A 21,331-nucleotide genomic window follows, 5' to 3' on the forward strand; every position below is an offset into this window, starting at 1 on the left:
GAGAGTGACTGTCAATGGAGGGAGGGGGGGGACAGCGAGCAGTCGAGCGAAGGCCGCTTGGGGGAGGCGGGGGTGTTTTTTGCTTCCTTCTGGAACTAGACCGTGGAGCGATTCGGATTCAAGGATCATGAAATTAGTTTACTGGGAACGGGGCACGAGCGGAGTTTGGCATGGCTGTTAGGAGAGCCGGACTTTGTGTCAGTGAGGACCTGGGATGCAGCGTTGTGAATGAGTTGTAGCTTGTCCGGGGTGGAGATGGGGCATCTGACCATGTCAGAGAAATCAAGACGTGAATCAGAGTTTCTGCAACAGTAGGGGAATCATGCAACCATGTGAGCATAAGCCACCAGAGGACGTGTGAAAGTTGATTTTATGAACGGGCGCTCCCACTGGGAACATTTACCAAGAACTCTTGGGGCAAGCTCCCCACAATTATCCATCGATGAAAGTTGACGGAGGGAAAATCATGGGCAGCACACACACGGATGATCTGATGTACGCTCCTGACAGTTGAGGCTGCCTATTGAGAGCACACATCTGTATAGTTAGCTCCATAGTGCCTACTTGTCAAAAGTATGAATAGAGCCAAGAGATGACAGTGTCACAGAGGTGGACTGGAATGGAGGGGAGAGGATGTTCTATGGTATCAAAGGCAGTGGAGTGGCAGAGGATGAGATGAGATAGTGAACGACAGTATATCATTTGTGGATTTGACCAGCTCAATCTTAGCGTTATGGTTTGGGTGGAAATTGGATTGCAGGGTCTCAAACCGCCAGAGGTGGGAAGGTGGTTGCAAGGCAATGATGCATTGCAGAGGGAAAGGGATGGTTGGAGATAGGTCAGTAATTGGCAAGAATGGAGTAGTCAAGAGTGGATTTGTTGAGAAGGAGAGAGTGGTAATAACATTTGGAAAGAGACAAGCACAGTGCCATATAATAGAAAATAGTGTAACGATATCAGCGAGCATGGCTGAGGTGGCTCAGTGGTCAGGAAGTGGGACAGGAGGCGATTGAGTGCTTCATGGATCAAATGTGTTCAACACGGAGTAGGGAGAAGATGGGAGACAAACTAAAGAGTTTGAGAAGATGGATTGGGGGAGGTGGGGTACGATCTTAGAGAGGGCATGAGGAATGCTAAAAACCAAGAGAGGTGGGGAGGAGTTGGAGAAGGCGGAGCTGGATGAGTGGGTGAGCTTGATTTAGGATATGCTCCTTGCACTTACTGCCTGACGTGATGATCGAGGTGCGGTGGATGAAAGTCAATGGAGATGGGTTTTCTTGCTGAGGAAGAGGGGTTCAGAATTGTTACTCGGTTGATTGACTGGACGCATCCCCATCACACAATAAGCTCAAGGTGACCAGAGGGAAAATCGCTGAAGGCAAAGCCCTTGTAAGATGTTTTGAAATCCATGACGTCCCTGTGAAATATCCTTTTCCCACACCACACATAATGGAAGTTGGCAATTGGGAACAGAAGAGTGACGAGAAGAATGAGCGATTTTACCGCTCGCCCTGAGAGAGGGCCTGGATGGTTGGCTTGTTGAGAACCTCGCACAGAGGTTGCTCCCCTTTGAAAAATGAAGTAAATGCGACAAGTTACACAATCAAAGTTGATGTCTTCACTGCAGGACCTTCCGCATGCTACAGCCAAGAGGAGAGTCTCTCAACTCATACGAACAAATGCTCGCCAAATACATTTACTAAAAAGCAACTCATACTTAACTCAAGTATCTTTGCAACAGTTTTCAGTCAGGATCCCTGTCCCAAAGGTGCCAACAATCACGCATCTTCCCAAGCCCCCCTGGATTCATTCTCAAACTAGCCGACACCATGGGTTTGCAGGCAGACAGACCCAGGCAGATGGAGATTCACATCCTCCTTCAAAGGACGACTGCTTACAGTGAACATTTTGCACACTTTGTGCAGTGCTGAAATCCAAGGCTATTTTAGAAGCGAATGAATGTGAAGGGCATTCCAACAAGAGGCAGCAGGACATATCCGCCGTCCGACAGCAAGTAACAGACCGAGTGCACCAGCCAAAGAACGCTTTGGTGAACTTGCAGCTAATTGGTGTGAGGGAAGTGGAGCACCTTCTGCTTTGGGCATCCCATCCCAGAATTAAGTACCCGGGTCAGCTGTAGCGCAGTTTGTTGCAGATTAGATTGCAGCTTCCTCGAGCCTTCCCTACCAAAGTGCCTCAGCCCCCAACCTCTGAAGAGAACCAACCATGCAAGGCGAACGTTATTTCTGAGTTTCCAGCCAGCCTTCCCGTGGTTCTGTCGATAAAATATGCCAATTGCAGTCAAAGACATCTTATTGACTTTTCCTATTGTTAGCCCAACTCATCACCACAGAACACAGAGCTGGGATAAAGCAGGATAAAAGTGCTAGCATTAAATTGGTGGAGTGCGACTGGTGATTGGGTAATGACCGGTAATGATAGTGGTATTGAGTTAGTACCGACATAAGTGGCATTCGATTGTTGATGAAAGCAATTAGCGCTAATTTAAGAATAGCTATTGGTAATGAAAGTTACTGGGGTTAAATCAGTAATGATCATTTTTGGTAGTTGGTAATGAAGGTTATCAATATTATACAATGCCAATTTAGCTGGGTTCTGTCAGCTTTTTTTTCTAAATGTCTCCCTATTTTCTTATATTTCTGCTGCCATTTTAAAACCAAGCACGACTCATTACCCCTCTAATAAACTTTGAATGTAATACAGCGCACACTTTTGACCCCCAAGTGTCCTAGAGATAAATGGGTTTGTGTGTGCGTTGGTTAAATGCGGAGGCACTTTAACCAGTGCATGGGAGATGTTATTGCCTTGTGTACTTGGGTCATCCAAACTCATCACCTAATTAAAAACAATAATTCACTTGTGTGAATTATCACCTGACAGTCTAACGTAAAATGAATCTTCTCCCCCCACCCCCTTTTTGGGGACTATCGCTCATTAACAATGTCTTACTGACAGGGTTCTACTTGTGTGTATCGGTGCTGCTCACGAGAATAGGCCGTGTCAGAACTGTCACCTGTAGGGTACCTGGCCTGTCATGACGGCTTCTGAAATAGGGTATTTAGCAGAGTTGCTTATGCCTAATTTTTTTCAACAGTGAATTCTCTTCCTTCTGGGGGTGGTGGGGGAACTTGGAAATTCTTCAAGATAGTCTCTCGTCAAAGAGGTCGAGACTAAGCAGGTCAATGCACAAGATGTCTGCCACTAGTCTCCTGGTGCCTGCTTGCATTCAGTCTTACAGATGAGAAATGGCAAAACGTTTGCATCTGAGATGTCCAGTCATGTGAAGGCGAGACAGGTTCCTATCAGGAGGCTATTGTGGCTGATACTTCCTTGCATTTACAGAACCTTGTTTACCATAGCTTCAAAGGCATTGACTGAAATAAAGATGCTTGTAGCTTCAGGAATAAAACAAAGCACAGATGTCAATTTAAATATATGTAGAATTTCTCTTTCTTGTGGGTGTGTGCGTGTGTGTGTGTGACTTAAGCTTTGTTAAATCTCATTCTCAGGGCCAGAAGGAGCAAACCTGTTTATTTACCATCTTCCTCAAGAGTTTGGAGATCAGGACATTCTCCAGATGTTTATGCCGTTTGGAAACGTTGTGTCTGCTAAAGTCTTCATTGATAAACAGACCAATCTTAGCAAGTGCTTTGGTACGTATGTTGTGAATGGATTTCACGTAATCCCAGAATAAGGGTCTGAGTTGGTGTCTGATGTTCCGATAGTGCGCGCACAGACTGTGTTAGCTCCTAAAATGTATCCCAATGATTGGAAAAAGAGCTGAATTGGTTCTCCTAATGATTCAGTTAGTAAATGTCGTGGACAATGTTAAAGTCAGTCATACACATCAGGAGGCCGCCAGATTGATTCCTGTTGCGTTCCGAGTTAGTCAGTCTTCGCTAGACAATGATAGATTGCTGCCATTGGCCAGAGCGCCCCTCCGTTAGAGGGAAGATCAGCCCATGCTCCCCATCATGAACCAGCGACCTCCATCGATGGCAGGTGGCAACAGACCCTGGCTCAGCTGTTATGCCACCCACACTCGAGTAGCATCCCGAATTACATTATCCAAGCTCATGTAGAACGGACACTTGGACAAGGTAACAGAGGGCCATAATTGCCCTCTCTGTGTCAACCATGGTTCAGTGGATCGCACACTCGCCTCTGAGTCAGAAGGTCACGGGTTCAAACCTCACTCCAGGGACTTCAGCATATAAATCTAGGCTGATATGCCAATGCCGTGCTGAGGGAGTGCTGCACTGTTGAAGGTGCCGTCTTGCGGATGGGACGTTAAACTGCCCTCTCAGGTGGACGTAAAAGATCCCATGGCACTATTTCGAAGAAGAGCAGTGGAGTTATCCCCGGTGTCCTGGCCAATATTTATCCCTCAACCAACATCACAAAAGCAGATTATCTGGTCATTATCACATTGCTGTTTGTGGGAGCTTGCTGTGCGTAAATTGGCTGCTGCGTTTCCTACATTACAACAGTGACCACACTCCCAAAGTACTTCATTGGCTGTAAAGCGCTTTGAGTCGTCTGGTGGTCGTGAAAGGCGCTATATAAATCCAAGTCTTTTCTTTCTCGCAGGTTTTGTAAGCTATGACAATCCCGTCTCTGCACAGGCCGCCATCCAGGCCATGAATGGCTTTCAGATTGGGATGAAGCGCTTGAAGGTTCAGCTGAAGCGATCCAAGAATGACAGCAAGCCGTACTGAGTCTAGTGTGGGAGGTTAATGCTGTCACCTTAGCTTTGTTTAGGGTAAGTCCCATGAACCAGCCCGTGGCTGAGGAGGATCATTGGCAGCATCTATCGAGAGACAGTTTTTAACATAACACTTCCATTTCCCCAGCCCTCCCCACCCCCCCCCACCTGTTTTCCTCCCATTCCCGTTACGTTTAGTATCTTTAAATCTTATTGTATTTACAGTATTTAATTTTTTTGCTTTGTTCCGTAAAAAAAACAAATTTTTGCAAAAAAAAAAGATGTCTTAAAAGGATTTTTCAAAAATAACCGAAATGTGCAATTTAACTCAGCAGCCACTGGTGCCAAACGGGCCCACGTGATTATGAGGCACCAGGTGCTTTATTAGCTTAACGGACCCAGTTAACGTAGATTAGAAAGGCACCAGCAGTTTACGGGTTAATGACGCGGTGGCCTAGTCTGAAAGTGATGCCAAGTGAAGCACTAACATTTTCTTTTTCTTTTTAATTTTATTTCTCACTCTCTCTCTCTCTCTCTCTCTCTCTCTCTCTCGCTTTCTCTCTCTTTCTTTCTCACTCCAATGAGAATGTACCTATTAGGACGTGATCACGAGTTAGATAACAAGCTTCATGCGATCAGATCACATCGGCCTTTTCTTTTTTTTGTAAACGAAAGCCTTTGAGATCTGTTTCCACCGCCATATGGGGCTCTTTTTTTTTTCGGTAGGGGGCAAGGGGTAAAATATAAAGAGAAGGTTAAATGGTAACATTTTACTGAAAGGCTGAATCAAATAGGAAAAGAATGAAAGCCACAGGCCTGTACATTTTATTTGTAAAAAAAGCAGTTCTATTTTTATACAGATTTTTACTGCCTCAGAAAGATGGAAGTTATTTATTAATTACCTATAGTTAATTTATTGGATAACTGAGATAACAAATCCTCTATAATAGTTAGAGCCAGCCTCGTGAAGTAGTCTTAAGATGTGCTAAGTGGGAATGAGTTTATCCTGGCAGTTCAAGCACACAGCACGACACAACAATCACGCTTCTCCTGTTTCTTGTCCCCTTTACTTGTGTGGTATTTCATTATTCGTAGCTTCCATTATCTAGTCGAATTCCAGTTTCGTTTTTAATCGTGTGACTTTTATTTTCTCGTTTATATATTTGTTTAATTTTAAAACAATCTGTATTTCTGTCCCAAAACCAATCCATCTCTTTTATCCCTTTTAAAGTACGGATGGATTCTTTTGGGTGTTTTTATATCTGTTGCTGTTGCTTTTTTTATTTTTTACAGAGTTATTAAAAAAAAATGCTAATTTATGTGAATGGCTCATAGATTCTAATAACTGAGATTTGCATTGTTTCTTGCAACCATGAGAATGATTTTGTGCCTGCTGCGTAGACTCTGTGTAATCTTTGATTCTTCCTTGTTTTTTTTCCCCTAGACATCTTCATGCTCGTTAGTTCATCGTTTGCCTAGCATGTCCCTGTGGCGTCAAAAAAAAAAAATTTCAAAAAAAATAATCATCGTCCCGTCATTGTTACTGATGTCTTTCTGACCTCACATCATACTTGGTCCTACTACTTGACCCCCTTTGACCTAGTTTGACTTTTCGAGATTTTTTGCATGTGACCTCATGTAGCTCTGAATTCTAAAACAAAAAGAGATCAATGTGAAAAGCCTAGCTGCATTCGTGTTAAGACTGAAAAAGAAAAAAAAATTATTTTAAGAAAGTTAAAGCTCAGAAAAAAAAAAATTATATAAGAGAGAAGGAAAAAAAAAAGAAAAAAAAACCTGTGGCGACAAAATTTCTTTTTTTTTTCATGAAACAAACTTGAAAGTATTATACAGGGATTGGCGTTCTGTCTGTCTGGCCGCTTGGAATAGCGATAGCAATATGTGGCCAGGGCACAGAATGTTGGTTTCTCAATGAAGCAGACTACTTCTGAACAGTTGGAGAAACTGGTCAGATATTATCAAGAGCTCCGTAATAGTTTTTACATTTTTCAGGCAGTGTAAAGTTTTGATAAGGCCATTTAAGTGGCTCACTTTCTCATCGATATATATAGAAAAAGAAGAAAACCACTTTTTTTGTAGACTAGTTTAAGATAATAATTGAAAAAAAAAAGATGACCCATGTTTGGGGAAAGACTACCTATCTGTGTCACCTTTTGCTGAACTGATTCACACCTAGACAATCTGTGGTAAATGCACATTAAATGACCTATATTTTATACTGTTTAAGTGTATCGGAGAAGATAAAAAAACAAAACAGTCAGTGTAAACTTCGTCACGTTGGTAACTATGTGGGTTACGTTTTTGGTGTCATCGCGATTTTTAAAGGTTATATAATTAAGTGCTTCGTTAAGATGACGGAGATTTTTTTTGGGTTCACCCGGCGTAAGATTTGTTTTTGGACAGCCAAAAATATCTTAACTCGCCAGGTGAAAAGGAAAAAAAAGAAATATTAATACAATTCCAGGACAAAAAAATCTTGTGCTTTGCGTGTGAAACGTTTTGACGTCCGATTTTGTTTCTTTTTCTTTCATTGTGGGATTAACAGTTTGACGTACTCTTTGTTCAGCAAAATGTGAGATTGGCTATTTTTTTCTTTAAAGAAGAAAAAACAGCAATTTAAATCAGTGGAATTAGTGCCAAAATTCCAGACAACTATAAAGGTAATTCCTGCCTAGCGCTTAATTGTGTTATTTGTGAGAAGTAATTTGATAACATGGGTATTTTGTTACTAAGTGTTTTTTTGTAATAATTCTCTCATGTTTGAAAAAAATTAAAGGAAAAAAAAATAGATTAAAAACCGGAGAGAAAACAAAAGTTTGTTAAATTGCTAACGCTGTGGTCCTGTTGCCTGAGATTGTTCATTGTTATTTCTCTTTGTAAAAGTGCCCATGTTTCCCAACCTCACCGTTCATTGAGTCGCTGTGAAAGCAAACCTCACAAAGCTTTTTTTCTTATAGTCGTGAAATTAAAAAAAAATAAAATATATTTAAAAAAAACATACAAAAAAAAACTCAACACCCCAAGGCAGGAATGTTTAGAACTGGTTTAAAAATAATAATATTGAATTAATAATAGTAAGCAGCCTTGGCTGCCTCGTATGACTTTCTAACCATTGCAAAAACCATTTTGTCATTCCTCTGTGCATGCACGGTGTGTAATAAAGCTCTAACTGTTAACGGGCCAATATCTCTCTGCAGCGAGGGCTGGGAGCAGCTTGAATCAGTTCAGCTTCCATGGCCTTGGGGATTGATTTCTGGCCTACTCTGTTCTGAATTCATTGCCCCCACTACCACCCAACCCCATCCCCAACACACTGTTTCTGGGTTTTTTTTAAATCTTAAGTAAAAAGAAAAAAAACAAGAAAAAAAAGGTTGTAGCTTCATTGCGTTCTTTGGAAAATGTCACACAAGACAAGTGTTTGTGCTCCTGTGATGTGAGATCTGGTGTTTGTAGACTATTATTATCATTTAGGATTAAGATTTAAAGGAAAAAAAATATATAGTTTTAAGTATTTGTTTGAGAAAAGCCAAAGTTAATGCAAAATGACTGAGGGAGCCGTAAGCCCATGTGAGTGCTGTAATTCTTTTTTGGTGCATTTTGACTCTGTATGTGGTGGAAGTTTTTTTTGAGAAAAAAAAATGTCAACACAACACGCTCAAAAAAAAACAAACCACTGTGGGCTTTCGTATTTCTACAACCTGACTCTGTAATTATGCATTTTGTACCAGTGGAACTTTTTATACTGGAAATTAAAAAAATCGATATTTCTGCGCCTTACCTGTCTGTGGGCCCAGTCATGACTGATTTTGAGTTTGATTTCTGGTCGGTGCAGAGAAAGTGGCGATTATTTCATTTTAAGAATTTGCAACAAAAAAAAATCTCACAAAAAAAAATAGAGAACTTTGGCTTGTTTTCCTCGTTTCTTTGCATATGCTTAAATGTCAAGAATTTTTGTCAAAAAAAAAATGGGTAAGTTTCTCTTCAATTATGTATTGTGCAAGTTACATAAGGTATTAGGACTAGCAGTATTCAACCACTTACAGTGGGATAACTGTATTAGTTTAAAAAAAAATTAGGGGTTTGCTTTTTGCTGTTGAAATCCAAGTTTTTTCCTGATTCTCTGTCTTCATTGTGAACATAACTGTGGAACAGTCGGACTTATTTTTGTAACGTATGTTATTGTGTGATGCAGTTTTTGCTTCTGTCTCAAATATTAAACCATTTTTCCTAATACTCGTCTCTCTTTGTGTACTGTTGGTGATGTTCACTGTTGTTTGGCATTCTGCAAACCTCACTGTTCCACGTCCTTTTTTGTTTATTCTTTGTTGTGTAGAGAGACACTGCCAATCTTACCAGCTACTTCTGTTCCTCATTCCTGTTTTAGTTCAGTATTTAACTGTTTTCCTTTTTTTTGTTTCTTTTCTCTCTTTTTTTTGGACAAATACAGCTATTTATACTGTTTTCCGATGCCTTTTTTTGTGACCCAAAAACCCCCTCCCCCTAAAATGCTGCGATTGACAGGCACGGCACGTCAGTGTTAGGCACTGAGGCGAACTAATAAAACAAACAAGCAAGAAGTATGCTTGTAAAATGTGATGGTATACATATTGCTATATTAATGGTTGTTATTCTGATGCACTGAGGGGTCAAATGAAAGCCCAAAGGATAAAATGAGCCTTTTTATATACGGAGTGATTATTTGCACCATTTTTTTGACTCTCTCTGCGCATGCGCTCTCGATCCGGTCATAGTACCCAACGATTGTCATCCAAGGGGACCAATCAGAAATTTGGTGTTGCCAATACACGCTGCCTTTTCTAGACGACACCACTTTGGATTAGACTTGTCAGCAAGAGCTGAGAACAGGACCCCCCCCCTATTGGCTGAACTGATTAATGCATTGACCAATGGTGGGTACTGAGCCATTCCGATCGGGAACGTCCCAGTTGTGTTTCTGCTCTGTGCTAAGTTAACTGATCTCAATCAGGATAGACTAGGTAATGCTATTAACCTCAACAACCCTGGGCTAGGGAATGGAGGTGTGGTGGAGGGGGGGGGAAACCAATGAGTTGGGCCCTGGATGCCACATAGTGACAGACTCCACTGTAAAGTGCATGCGTTTAGATGTCGGGTTCGAGCACGATTGGAGTGGCTGCACCAGCACCTCCGTTAACCTCCCCCCCTCCACCACTACCTGTCCCAGATGCAACTGCCCCTAGATAATTAGGCTGAAATATGAAAAATGGCTATTTGGCCAAGGCACCCTAGGGTATCAGGAGATGGAGAGAAGACAGAAAACGCAAGTCTTTCTCAATAGAACTTTCCCAATGGATGCAGGTATTATCATGTGAAAATGATGGGCAGGAAAAGACCTGCTAATCCAGCAAGCCTGCCCCACAATCACGATGCCTGGACCATCATGGCAAGACACTCTGTCCCCCGCTCTCCCCACCACAGCCAGGTAATTTCCTGAGAGAGGCAAAATCCCAGGGCCAATAAAAGAAAAAATACTCTGGAAAATTCCTCTGCGACCTCCACCTCAGGTGATTTGTGATTATAGTAAGGGATAGAATTGAAAAGTAGGGAAGCTATGCTGAACTTGTATCGAACCTTGGTTAGACCACACTTTGAGTACTGCATTACAATTCTAGTCGCCATATTATAAAAGGAAATCGAGGCACTGGAGAGGGTGCAAAGAAGATTTACAAGGATGATACCAGAAATACGAGGGTATACATATCAGGAAAGGGTGGTGCTCTTCGTGCTTGAAAAACGAAGGCTGAGGGGTGACCTAAAATTATGAAAGGTTTGATAGAGTGGATACAGAGAGAATGTTTCCACTTGTGGGGAAGAGCATAACCAGAGGCTATCAACATAAGATAGTCACCGAGAAATCAAATAGGGAATTGAGAAGAAACCTCTTTACCCAGAGAGCGGTGAGAATGTGGAACTCGCTGCCACAGGGAGTGGTTGAAGCGAATAGTATCGATGCATTTCAGGGGAGGCTAGACAAGCATATGGAGGAGAAGGGAATAGAGGGTTATGCTGATAGAGTTAGATGAGGAAAGACGGGAGGAGGCTCGAGTGGAGCATAAATGCCGGCATGGACTGGTTGGGCCGAATGGCCTGCTTCTGTGTCGTATATCCTATGCAATAGTTCTCTCCACTCCATAGCTCACTAGCCATGTTGCAGAGAAGAGCAGTGATACCAATGGCTATGAAAGCATGTTATGACGGGGGGGTTGCTGCACTAATCTTCTTCGGGCTCCTTTTATTTCCCCCCCCCCCACCTTCACCCTCCCCGTCCCCCCCCCCCTCACCCCACAGAGCACCTCGGTTTCTCCCAACTGGGTGATGGGTTTTATGGCCTGGGAAGGTGCGGAATGGATGCCGGGTTCCTGTATCGGGTGTCGTTTCTGGTGCTGCTCTGTGTTGTCAAACCAAACGTGTTTCAGTTTTTTCTTTCCTCTCTAGAGTGGGAGACTCTGCTTCCGCGAGGCGGCCTGCCCAGCCCGAGAACTGATGTAACTCAGCACACGCGCGGCAGCGGAGCTTGGCGTGAGTCATGAAGCTGGTGCCGCTGTGAGGCCAAAGCAAGTATCTGAACCTGTGCTAAACCTTCACCGCTGTTACTTGCACACGCCAGTCACAGGACGTCCGGCCGGTACTGTGTGGACGCCCGTTTAGCGGGGTCTTTTTATCATCGCTGATTGAAATATGGTGGGGGGGGGGGGGGCAGGGGAGGCCCACTCATTTTTAAGCTTGGAACTACCAATTGCAACTCAAACTCTGAAAGTAGGCGTCCAATCAGAATCCTCTCCAACATTCAATGGGGGAGATTCGCAGCTCGCCTCCCGGGCGTGTAGCTGGCGTTGCTGATCGGCTGCCCGCCCGCCATAGAAACTGGCGGATTTTCACTTCCATCGACTGGACCTGAAAATCGGGTGGTTTCTATAACGGCAATTGGTTCCGTGAACCAGTGAGGGGGGCAGGGAGGAGATGGGAGGGTCACTAGCTCTGGGGGGGCGGGGAGAATTGGAGGGGCACTAGCTCCGGGGTGGAAGGGGCACTGGCGGGAGGGGGAGGAGGTGGGGTGGCTCTGGGGGGGGGGGGGGGGAGAAAGGGGCACTTGCTCTGGGGTGAGAATGGGAGGGGCACTGGCTCCGGGAGGGGGAGGAGGTGGGGGGGCACTGGCTCTGGGGGGGTGGGAGGGGCACTTGCTCTGGGGGGAGAATGGGAGGGGCACTGGCTCCGGGAGGGGGAGGAGGTGGGGGGGCCACTGGCTCTGGGGGGGTGGGAGGGGCACTTGCTCTGGGGGGTGGGAGGGGCACTTGCTCTGGGGGGAGAATGGGAGGGGCACTGGCTCCGGGGGAGGGGGTGGGAGGGGCACCGGCTCTGGGGCGGGGGAAGACAGAGATGAAGTGCGAGTGAGAACTGGGAGCAGGGACAAAATGGCTGCATTAACTGGAAAATGAATAGGATCAGCAAAACAACTTTGAAACAATTTACCAATCAGACTTGGCCAAAGCAAGTACAATACATGTCTACAATAGCCCACACCTTCTTCACGAGCAAGGACTGAAACCCCCTGCAATTCTTCGCCTACAGTTTTCCAGTGACCCTGATTCTGAGGGCGGTCTGGATTAACTGCACCAAAGTAACTGAGCGGGGACCTGATCAAATATATAAGATAGTTAACGGTATTACACCATTGGTGGGGGGGGGGAGCAGGTGCAAGTGTAGCTTGAAGACCAATTTCAGGCAGTGCTTGACACACAGTGATAAATGTCTGAGATGCATTTCTGGGTACTGGTAAAATCGCTGGAATGATTTGAGAGACAGCGGGGTGTGAAAATGCACTTTCTGGAGCTGAGGTGAACTGGTGCACCGAGGGTGAGCTCAGAGGATGCTTTGTAAATGTGACCTGCCATGTGCTAGCGACATCTAGTGGCACTACTTCTCCAAACATTAGACCGGGAAGCTATCCAATTAAACTATCCTTTCTGTGATGTTAAAGCAGACTCTCAATCATCACTTGGATACAACTATTTTGTTGCAAACATTAATACAAGTGCCGCCTGATTAAAGGGGCGGGCACTAAAAGCAACACATTAAACAAATAAAATGTTTGCCAGTAAACTTAAATCAAATTAAAATTTGGTTGCCGGGGGTGATGATGCACTCCAGTCCCTCCGGCGCCCACCACTCGCGGAAGGCCGCGAGCGTACCGGTGGACACCGCGTGCTCCATCTCCAGGGACACCCTGGCTCGGATGTAACCGCGGAAGAGAGGCAGGCAGTCGGGCTGAACGACCTCCTCGACCGCCTGCTGCCTGGACCGGTTGATAGCACCCTTGGCCATGCCCAGGAGCAGTCCTACAATCAGGCCTTCCGACCTGTCCATTCCCCTCTGCACAGGTTGCCCAAAGATCAGGAGTGTGGGACTGAAGTGCAACCAGAATTTGAGGAGCAGCCCCTTCAAATATTGATCCGTTGGATACATTCGGGGAAACACGTCAGCAGCTGCTGACCGTTCTAGATGGAGACCTTTGCCCTTCGGCTGTTAAGCCTGGAATTTCCTCCGTGGACACAGCCCGAAAGTTAGACCCGGAAATGCCCTCAATCCATTCTGCTGATGTCGGGTTAAGCCCCGATTTCCTGCTAATCTCATTAGAATACGCCTGAAGGTAAAATGGGCGTAGATTAGCGTAAACAATCGGGGCCCAAGGAAAGTGTCAAACTCAACGCCATATATATAAGCAAACTACAGCGAGCGCTGGAAATCTGAAATAAAAACTGAGAATGCTGGCAGCAATCAGCAGGTCGTTGACCTGAAACGTTAACTCTGTTTCTCTCTCCACAGATGCTGCCTGACCTACTGAGTGTTGCCAGAATTTTTTGTTTTTATTTCAACACCATATATTTCTTCTTTAAATATGAAAATGAAAGTTCAACATATTTAAGGAACCGACAGTGGGGGAAAGTTTTCCATTTTTAATCTGATTTAATATTTATCCATTCATAAAAATTCACTCAGAGACAGAAAACATAGGATGGTCTCTGTGACAATCAGGTTTTGTTTAAACTCTCAAACAATTGCAATGAGAACCTCAGAAAAATGACATTTGTTTCCGACTGCACCTGAAAATCTGGTGGCAATTTGACATTGGTCTTTGAACCAACGCAATTTCAAGGTAAAGAAAGACTTGGATTTATATAGTGCCTTTCACAACCACCGGATGTCTCAAAGTGTTTTACAGCCAATGAGGTACTTTTTGGAGTGTAGTCACTGTTGTAATGTGGGAAACATGGCAGCCAATTTGCGCACAGCAAGCTCCCACAAACAGCAACGTGATAATGACCAGATAATCTGGTTTTGTTATGTTGATTGAGGGATAAATATTGGCCCCAGGACACCGGAGATAACTCCCCTGCTCTTCGAAATAGTGCGATGGGATCTTTTACGTCCACCTGAGAGGGCAGACAGGGCCTCGGTTTAATGTCTCATCTGAAAGACGGCTACTCGCATTGTAAACTGGGGTTCAGGTTCCGATATGTGGGCAGAGATACGTTCAAGCGAGATTCAAGACCTTAATCTGAGCAGTAATAGAGCCAGCCCATAAATACCCAATTTATGCAGCAGGGCCCTTTTACAAAGAACAACTTGCATTTATATAGTGCCCGTTCCCTATCTCTGTAACCTCCTCCAGCCCGACAACGCTCTGAGAACTCTGCAATCCTCCAATTCTGGCCTCTTGCGCATCCCGATTTTCAGCTCCACCATTGGCCGCAGTGCCTTCAGTTGCCTAGACCCTAAGCTCTGGAATTCCTGCCTAAACCTCTGCTCTCTACCTCCTCCTTTAAGATGCATCACAACACCTAACTTTTTGACCAAGCTTTTGGTCACCTGTCCTAATATCTCTATGTGGCTCGGTGTCAAATTTTGTTTGATAACGCTCCAGCGCCTTGGGCCATTTTACTACGTTAAAGGCGCTAAATAAATACAAGTTGTTGTTGTTGGTCTCCCGGTATCAAAACTGGAGCAGCACCAGTGTAAAAGTAGTGTACTAAAAATGCAGTAAACTCCTCAATCAATTCCCCTGGGACTGGTGAAAAGCGCTCAGTTTAGCAGAGAGAAAGACCTATGGTAGCGTATAGAAAATGTGCATGACCTTAATGATAACCGTGAAATGATGAATAAAATAGTTTTAAAGAAGATTTTAAAATTCATAAAATTACTTCGAAGACACTTTGTCGGTCTGAAATTAAAAAGCTGTGCTGAACTCGGCTATGAGAGACCTGTAGTCCTGGCTGGTCAACCAGCAGTGCGAACCTGGTGTTTGATTAAGAGTTAATTCTATACCTACTCAAAGAGTTTCACCCAGCAGAGATCAAGGCAAGTTTTAACCTGTGATCGAGGTCTTCCTGGAATGAGGGAACTAACTTGGCGTAGCTGATGTTTATGTCAGGATGTGGAAAGGTGGTTAGCTTAGCATGTTGGGTAGAGTTGGAGGTTTGTGGGACAGGGAATTACCTCATAGAAACATAGAAAATAGGTGCAGGAATAGGCCATTCGGCCTTTCGAACCTGCAGCGCCATTCAATGAGTTCATGGCTGAACATGCAACTTCAGTACCCCATTCCTGCTTTCTCACCATACCCCTTGATCCCCCTAGTAGTAAGGACTACATCTAACTCCTTTTTGAATATATTTAGTGAATTGGCCTCAACAACTTTCTGTGGTAGAGAATTCCACAGGTTCACCACTCTCTGGGTGAAGAAGTTTCTCCTCATCTTGGTCCTAAATGGCTTACCCCTTATCCTTAGACTGTGACCCCTGCTTCTGGACTTCCCCAACATTAGGAACATTCTTCCTGCATCTAACCTGTCTAAACCCGTCAGAATTTTAAACGTTTCTATGAGATCCCCTCTCATTCTTCTGAACTCCAGTGAATACAAGCCCAGTTGATCCAGTCTTTCTTGATATGTCAGTCCCGCTATCCCGGGAATCAGTCTGGTGAACCTTCGCTGCATTCCCTCAATAGCAAGAATGTCCTTCCTCAAGTTAGGAGACCAAAACTGTACACAATACTCCAGGTGTGGCCTCACCAAGGCCCTGTACAACTGTAGTAACACCTTCCTGTCCCTGTACTCAAATCCCCTCGCTATGAAGGCCAACATGCCATTTGCTTTCTTAACCGCCTGCTGTACCTGCATGCCAACCTTCAATGACTGATGTACCATGACACCCAGGTCTCGTTGCACCTCCCATTTTCCTAATCTGTCACCATTCAGATAATAGTCGGTCTCTCTGTTTTTACCACCAAAGTGGATAACCTCACATTTATCCACATTATACTTCATCTGCCATGCATTTTCCCACTCACCTAACCTATCCAAGTCGCTCTGCAGCCTCATAGCATCCTCCTCGCAGCTCACACTGCCACCCAACTTAGTGTCATCCGCAAATTTGGAGATACTACATTTAATCCCCTTGTCTAAATCATTAATGTACAATGTAAACAGCTGGGGCCCCAGCACAGAACCTTGCGGTACCCCACTAGTCACTGCCTGCCATTCTGAAAAGTACCCATTTACTCCTACTCTTTGCTTCCTGTCTGACAACCAGTTCTCAATCCACATCAGCACACTACCCCCAATCCCTTGTGCTTTAACTTTGCACATTAATCTCTTGTGTGGGACCTTGTCGAAAGCCTTCTGAAAGTCCAAATACACCACACCAACTAGTTCTCCCTTGTCCACTCTACTGGAAACATCCTCAAAAAAAATTCCAGAAGATTTGTTAAGCATGATTTCCCTTTCACAAATCCATGTTGACTTGGACCTATCATGTCACCTCTTTCCAAATGTGCTGCTATGACATCCTTAATAATTGATTCCATCATTTTACCCACTATCGATGTCAGGCTGACCAGTCTATAATTCCCTGTTTTCTCTCTCCCTCCTTTTTTAAAAAGTGGGGTTACATTGGCTACCCTCCACTCGATAGGAACTGATCCAGAGTCTATGGAATGTTGGAAAATGACTGTTAATGCATCCGCTATTTCCAAGGCCACCTCCTTAAGTACGCTGGGATTCAGACCATCAGGCCCTGGGGATTTATCGGCCTTCAATCCCATCAATTTCCCCAACACAATTTCCCGACTAATAAGGATTTCCCTCAGTTCCTCCTTCTTACTAGACCCTCTGACCCCTTTTATAGGGGAATTAAAAGATTGTTTCACTTAGTAACATGTTATCAGTTACCAAATCAGCAGTAACTCAGAGTTAGAGTGCTTAGGTATGCCCTGCTTCTGTACCTCTTAAACAGAGGTTTAAAATCCACAGTCTGGAAGAAAGTTCTACAGGGAAACTGCAGTGTGATGCATAAAGATATAACTTGCATTTATATCGTGTCTTTCACAACCTCTGGATGCCCCAAAGCACTTTACAGCCAATTAAGTACTTTTAGAAATGCAGTCACTGTTACATAGAATTTATAGCACAGAAACAGGCTTATTGGCCCAACTGGTCTATACTCCACTGTACAATCTATCAAAAGTGGCTGTGCTTGGTTCCAGCTGGGGTTGGAATAGTACTCCCACAATTGTACTCGATGCTCTTGGGCTAGGAAGGGGGTTTGAAAAAAATAACAGCCAGGATACCACTCCTGATCACAGCTGGACAGTGTGCTTATGCAATTTTGGGCAAGGACAAGATTGGGGTGAATTGTGATGCATTCCTGATGGCACCACTCATCAAGGATTAGCAATGTGAGAGAGGTAAGAGGAGCTGCCAGTGGCCGTGGAATTCTATCCCCTGTATGAGTAACCACCTTCAGGCCAGAAACGCTGATCCCCAATAACCACTGCAATTCCTTTGTGGATGTGTTTTATACAGATTTCTAATTATTAATATTAATGTAAATTAGAAGTTCAAGTTCAGCACTTTGGCTAAAGATCTAAATATAAGTGTGGATATAGGAAGATGGAGCACTAGATATGAGAGTAATGATTGGTTAGTCCACAGTGCAAGATTAAAATTCAATCCGGCTAAGGTTTTTAATACAATATATTTCACTGATTGGAAATTTTGCAGACTGTGAACTCAGCCCAAGCAGTTAGTTGAGGGCCACGAGAGAAATTGGCTGCCTAAAGTAATTACAATGGAATTATTTTAAAATAATTCCCTTTTCCCTGTAGCTGGACATTCTAGTGGGGGATGGGGCTGAAGTGGTTCTGTGGAGTTTGGGTATGAAATTGTGACACAGAAGGCTCTTTGCTAACATCAGCCATTTTATAAGCCAGTGTAAGGGTCTTAAGAAAGAAACCATGTTTGGAAATACAGCGAGACAAAGATGTGCTATAAATTTCTTTAAATTGGAGGCATTTTCCAAAGTCAAATAGGCTGTTGTCAACAGTATAAGATTCCTGTAAGAACATGAGAAAATCCAGAATAAAAAAGGGTCATTGGGCCTATCAATCCTACCACACCCAGAGTCTGTGTATGATTATTCTATCAGCAGCTCAGGCAGTATCTGTGGAGAGAGGATACCTTTTCTTGTCTCTCCACAGATGCTACCTGACCTGTTGAGTGTTTCCAATATGTTCTGTTTTATTTCAGATCTCCAGCATCCACAGGTTTTTGCTTTTATGATTAATTCTATCATGGGCTCCCCCACAGAATCTGCTGACCCCTTGCTTTCAGGAACATGCATTTCCTCCAGCCCATTGCCCCCACCATCCTCCCATACATCTCCTTTATTCCTTCTATTATCCCTGTTTACACTTTAAAAATAATTCATTGACAAGTGAAGCACTTAAGAGCACTCCGAGGATGCACAAGGTGCTATATAAATGCAAGTTATTTCAGGGGGTGGAGGGAACTGCAGTTTGGATCAGGTGATGAGCTTCTGCATCCAGCAGTTTTAAAACTAGACTCAAGTGTACAATTGGCACATTTTAGGAATAATGTGACAATTCAGCAAAACTGCTTTCCTCTTTAAAAACAACGCACAAGTTTTACCTCACGAAGTACTGGCCACTGGTGAACATGTGAGAGGCTAAAGCCATTGGCTTGAACTTTGACCCAATTTGCACCAGAGTTTTGGTTCAATAGCAGGTTAGCAAGAGACTTGTGCCTGTTTCATAACATTTCACAGCACACACACACACACACGCTTCAGTGCCACACACAAAGTACTTTGGCTCTCAAGGACGGCGCTAGAGTGACAATTAAGTGTTCTGAAAGGAAAAAAATAGATATTTCTTTGAAAGCAAATGAAATATACTGCTGCCGTGTTTTATAAAAGCTTTCAATTCATTAACAGCAGAACATGGAACAGGCATTGAAGACGGGAATGTAAAGGTATGAGTGATCTTTGAGCATAATTACTTGTAGTGTGGGCGGACGAGGCATTTCAGGAGCCGCACAATTAAACAGTTGCTTTAGAGACGATTTAGTGCAATTGGGATGAGTCAAAGGTGATTTGGGTTTCTGCAGGGCCCCTGTAATAATGGAATTTGACACTAATTAGCTGGACAGTTTAGAATAATTGACTGTTCCTTCACTTCACAATTGAAATTGTTAGCTGGCCTTGGCTGTGATTTAATAATAACATCTGCTCATGCCTGTAGGGAAATACTGCACAAAGTGCAGTGGCCAACCATCCACCGTGGTGCAATCCGAAGGAGGTGATGAGCACCTCGAGGTTAGAAGAATTGTACGCCTCAAGCCACTCTCGGGCAACCTGCTGGTGACCTGTCCGGGCTTTGTGGGCATGTTGCCTGCCGTGTAGTCCAGTGATACCAGAGTAGAGAAGGACAACAAGGAGGCATTTGGAATATAAACAGGAAATGCTGGAAATACTCAGCAGGTCAGGCAGCGGCTGTGGAGAGAGAGAGAAACAAGAGTTAACATTTCAGGTCAATGACTTTTTCGTCGTTCGAGATGAACAGCTTTTAAGCAAACATGGAGCTGAGGAAAAGAGCAAAAGGAAGAGGTGTGTAATCGGGTGGAGGGCAGGAGTAAAGCTATCGAACACTACTTCAACTGTCAGAGTATTGTTGAAGAGGTTTCTGCCAGTGCGAGGCACAGTTGTGACAATAGAGCTAAATGCCATACCTGAAAATCACTCAAAATTTGCTCTTCAGAACCTACACATTCGAACAACGCATATTTCTCTTTGGAACGGAGGAGGCTGAGGGGAGACCTCATTGAGGTGCATAACATTATGAGGGTCTGGATAAAGTGGAGAGGAATGACCTATTTCCCTTAGCAGAGGGATCATCAACCAGGGGGCATAGATTTAATGTCATTGGTAGAAGGTTTTGAGGGGATATGTTTTCACCCAGAGGGGGGGTGGGGGTCTGGAACTCGCTGCCTGAAAGGGTGGTAGAGGCAGAAACCCTCACCACATTTAAAAAGTACTTGGATGTGCATTTGAAATGCCGTAACCTACAGGGCTACGGACCAAGAGCTGGAAAGTGGGATTAGGCTGGAGAGCTCTTTGTCGGCCGGTGCAGACACGATCGGCCGCGTGGTCTCCTTCCATGCTGTAAATTTCTGTGCCTGTTTGATAGGGGGTGATATGATCAGAGTGGTTATAATTATAAAAATGATGGGGCAGGCTAGATAGAAGCAGAGTGTTTCCAGTAGTTGAGGGGTCGAGAACAAGGACCATAGACACGAGATTAAATGCAAAGGATATAAAACAAAGGGCAGGAGGATCTTATTCACAGAGTTCCAGGGTTCATGGGTTGATTTTTTTTTTCAAAAATATACTTTATTCATATAAAATTTTCACAATACATTGGAAAATAGTTCAGTACCTTGCGGTCAGCAATTCCATACAATCGTTTGGATGCAGAAACTAGAAGCATTGAAGATCAAATTGCATAGGTGGATTTAGGGATTTGGGAACAGTGTGGGTAAATGCTCACATGGGCTGGTTGGATTGAATGGCCTGATTCCATGTTGTAACTTCTACATATTTCTATGTAAAATCAGAAGCTTTTTAAAAAAAACCACATTAAATAAAATAATGCTGCTGTTTTGAAATCAGGTCCCCAAAATTCCTTCTTGTCCCATCATGCAGTAGTGTAGCTTCACAGTCCCAAGACAACAAACAGAAATCATTATTTATAATGTTCTTCGTGCTGGAAAAAAAAACTGCGGTTAAATATTTGAGATCATTAACGAGTCTTATTAAAGTATACACAAACCCCCAAAAAAGCTGTGCGTGTGTGGGCTTTTAGTGCTGTTATAAAAAGCCGCCCCAGATTCTTGGTTCTCTTGGGGGCTGAAGTGAAGAGAAAGAATGAATGATTGTCAGATAAAAAGAATTTGATCCAATTAAATATTATATAACATGTCGTAGACATCAGGAAGTATACGGGTTTCAATCTGTGTTGGAATTGGTTGATCTCTACTGAGGTGCTATAATTGGCTTCAGCAATTGTGGGATAAGGAGGAAAAATTCAGTCACGCTTTCTACTCCCGATAGCTCCTCAGTGCCACCCCACCCTGACTACTAAAAAGGGGAGGTGCATGCTAGAACTGTATACAACACTGGTTAGGCCACAGCTAGA

The 21,331-nt window shown here is 43.8% G+C and overlaps 1 protein-coding gene across 28 annotated transcripts in view; it reads left to right on the forward strand.

Annotated features, from left to right (window-relative positions):
• celf2 (cugbp, Elav-like family member 2) overlaps nucleotides 1–8,975 on the forward strand; it is a 654,485-nt gene extending 645,510 nt beyond the window's left edge. For all 28 annotated transcript variants that reach the window (XM_070897133.1, XM_070897131.1, XM_070897140.1 and 25 more), the window contains 3 exons: nucleotides 3,531–3,674; nucleotides 4,612–4,783; nucleotides 6,171–8,975. In XM_070897133.1, the coding sequence (XP_070753234.1) occupies nucleotides 3,531–3,674; nucleotides 4,612–4,739 (272 nt within the window). In that variant the 3' untranslated portion in view covers nucleotides 4,740–4,783; nucleotides 6,171–8,975. The remainder of the gene's footprint in view (nucleotides 1–3,530; nucleotides 3,675–4,611; nucleotides 4,784–6,170) is intronic.
• Nucleotides 8,976–21,331: the final 12,356 nt, after the last annotated feature.

Source organism: Pristiophorus japonicus, chromosome 13 (assembly GCF_044704955.1).
Source record: "Pristiophorus japonicus isolate sPriJap1 chromosome 13, sPriJap1.hap1, whole genome shotgun sequence".
NCBI lineage: Eukaryota > Metazoa > Chordata > Chondrichthyes > Pristiophoridae > Pristiophorus > Pristiophorus japonicus.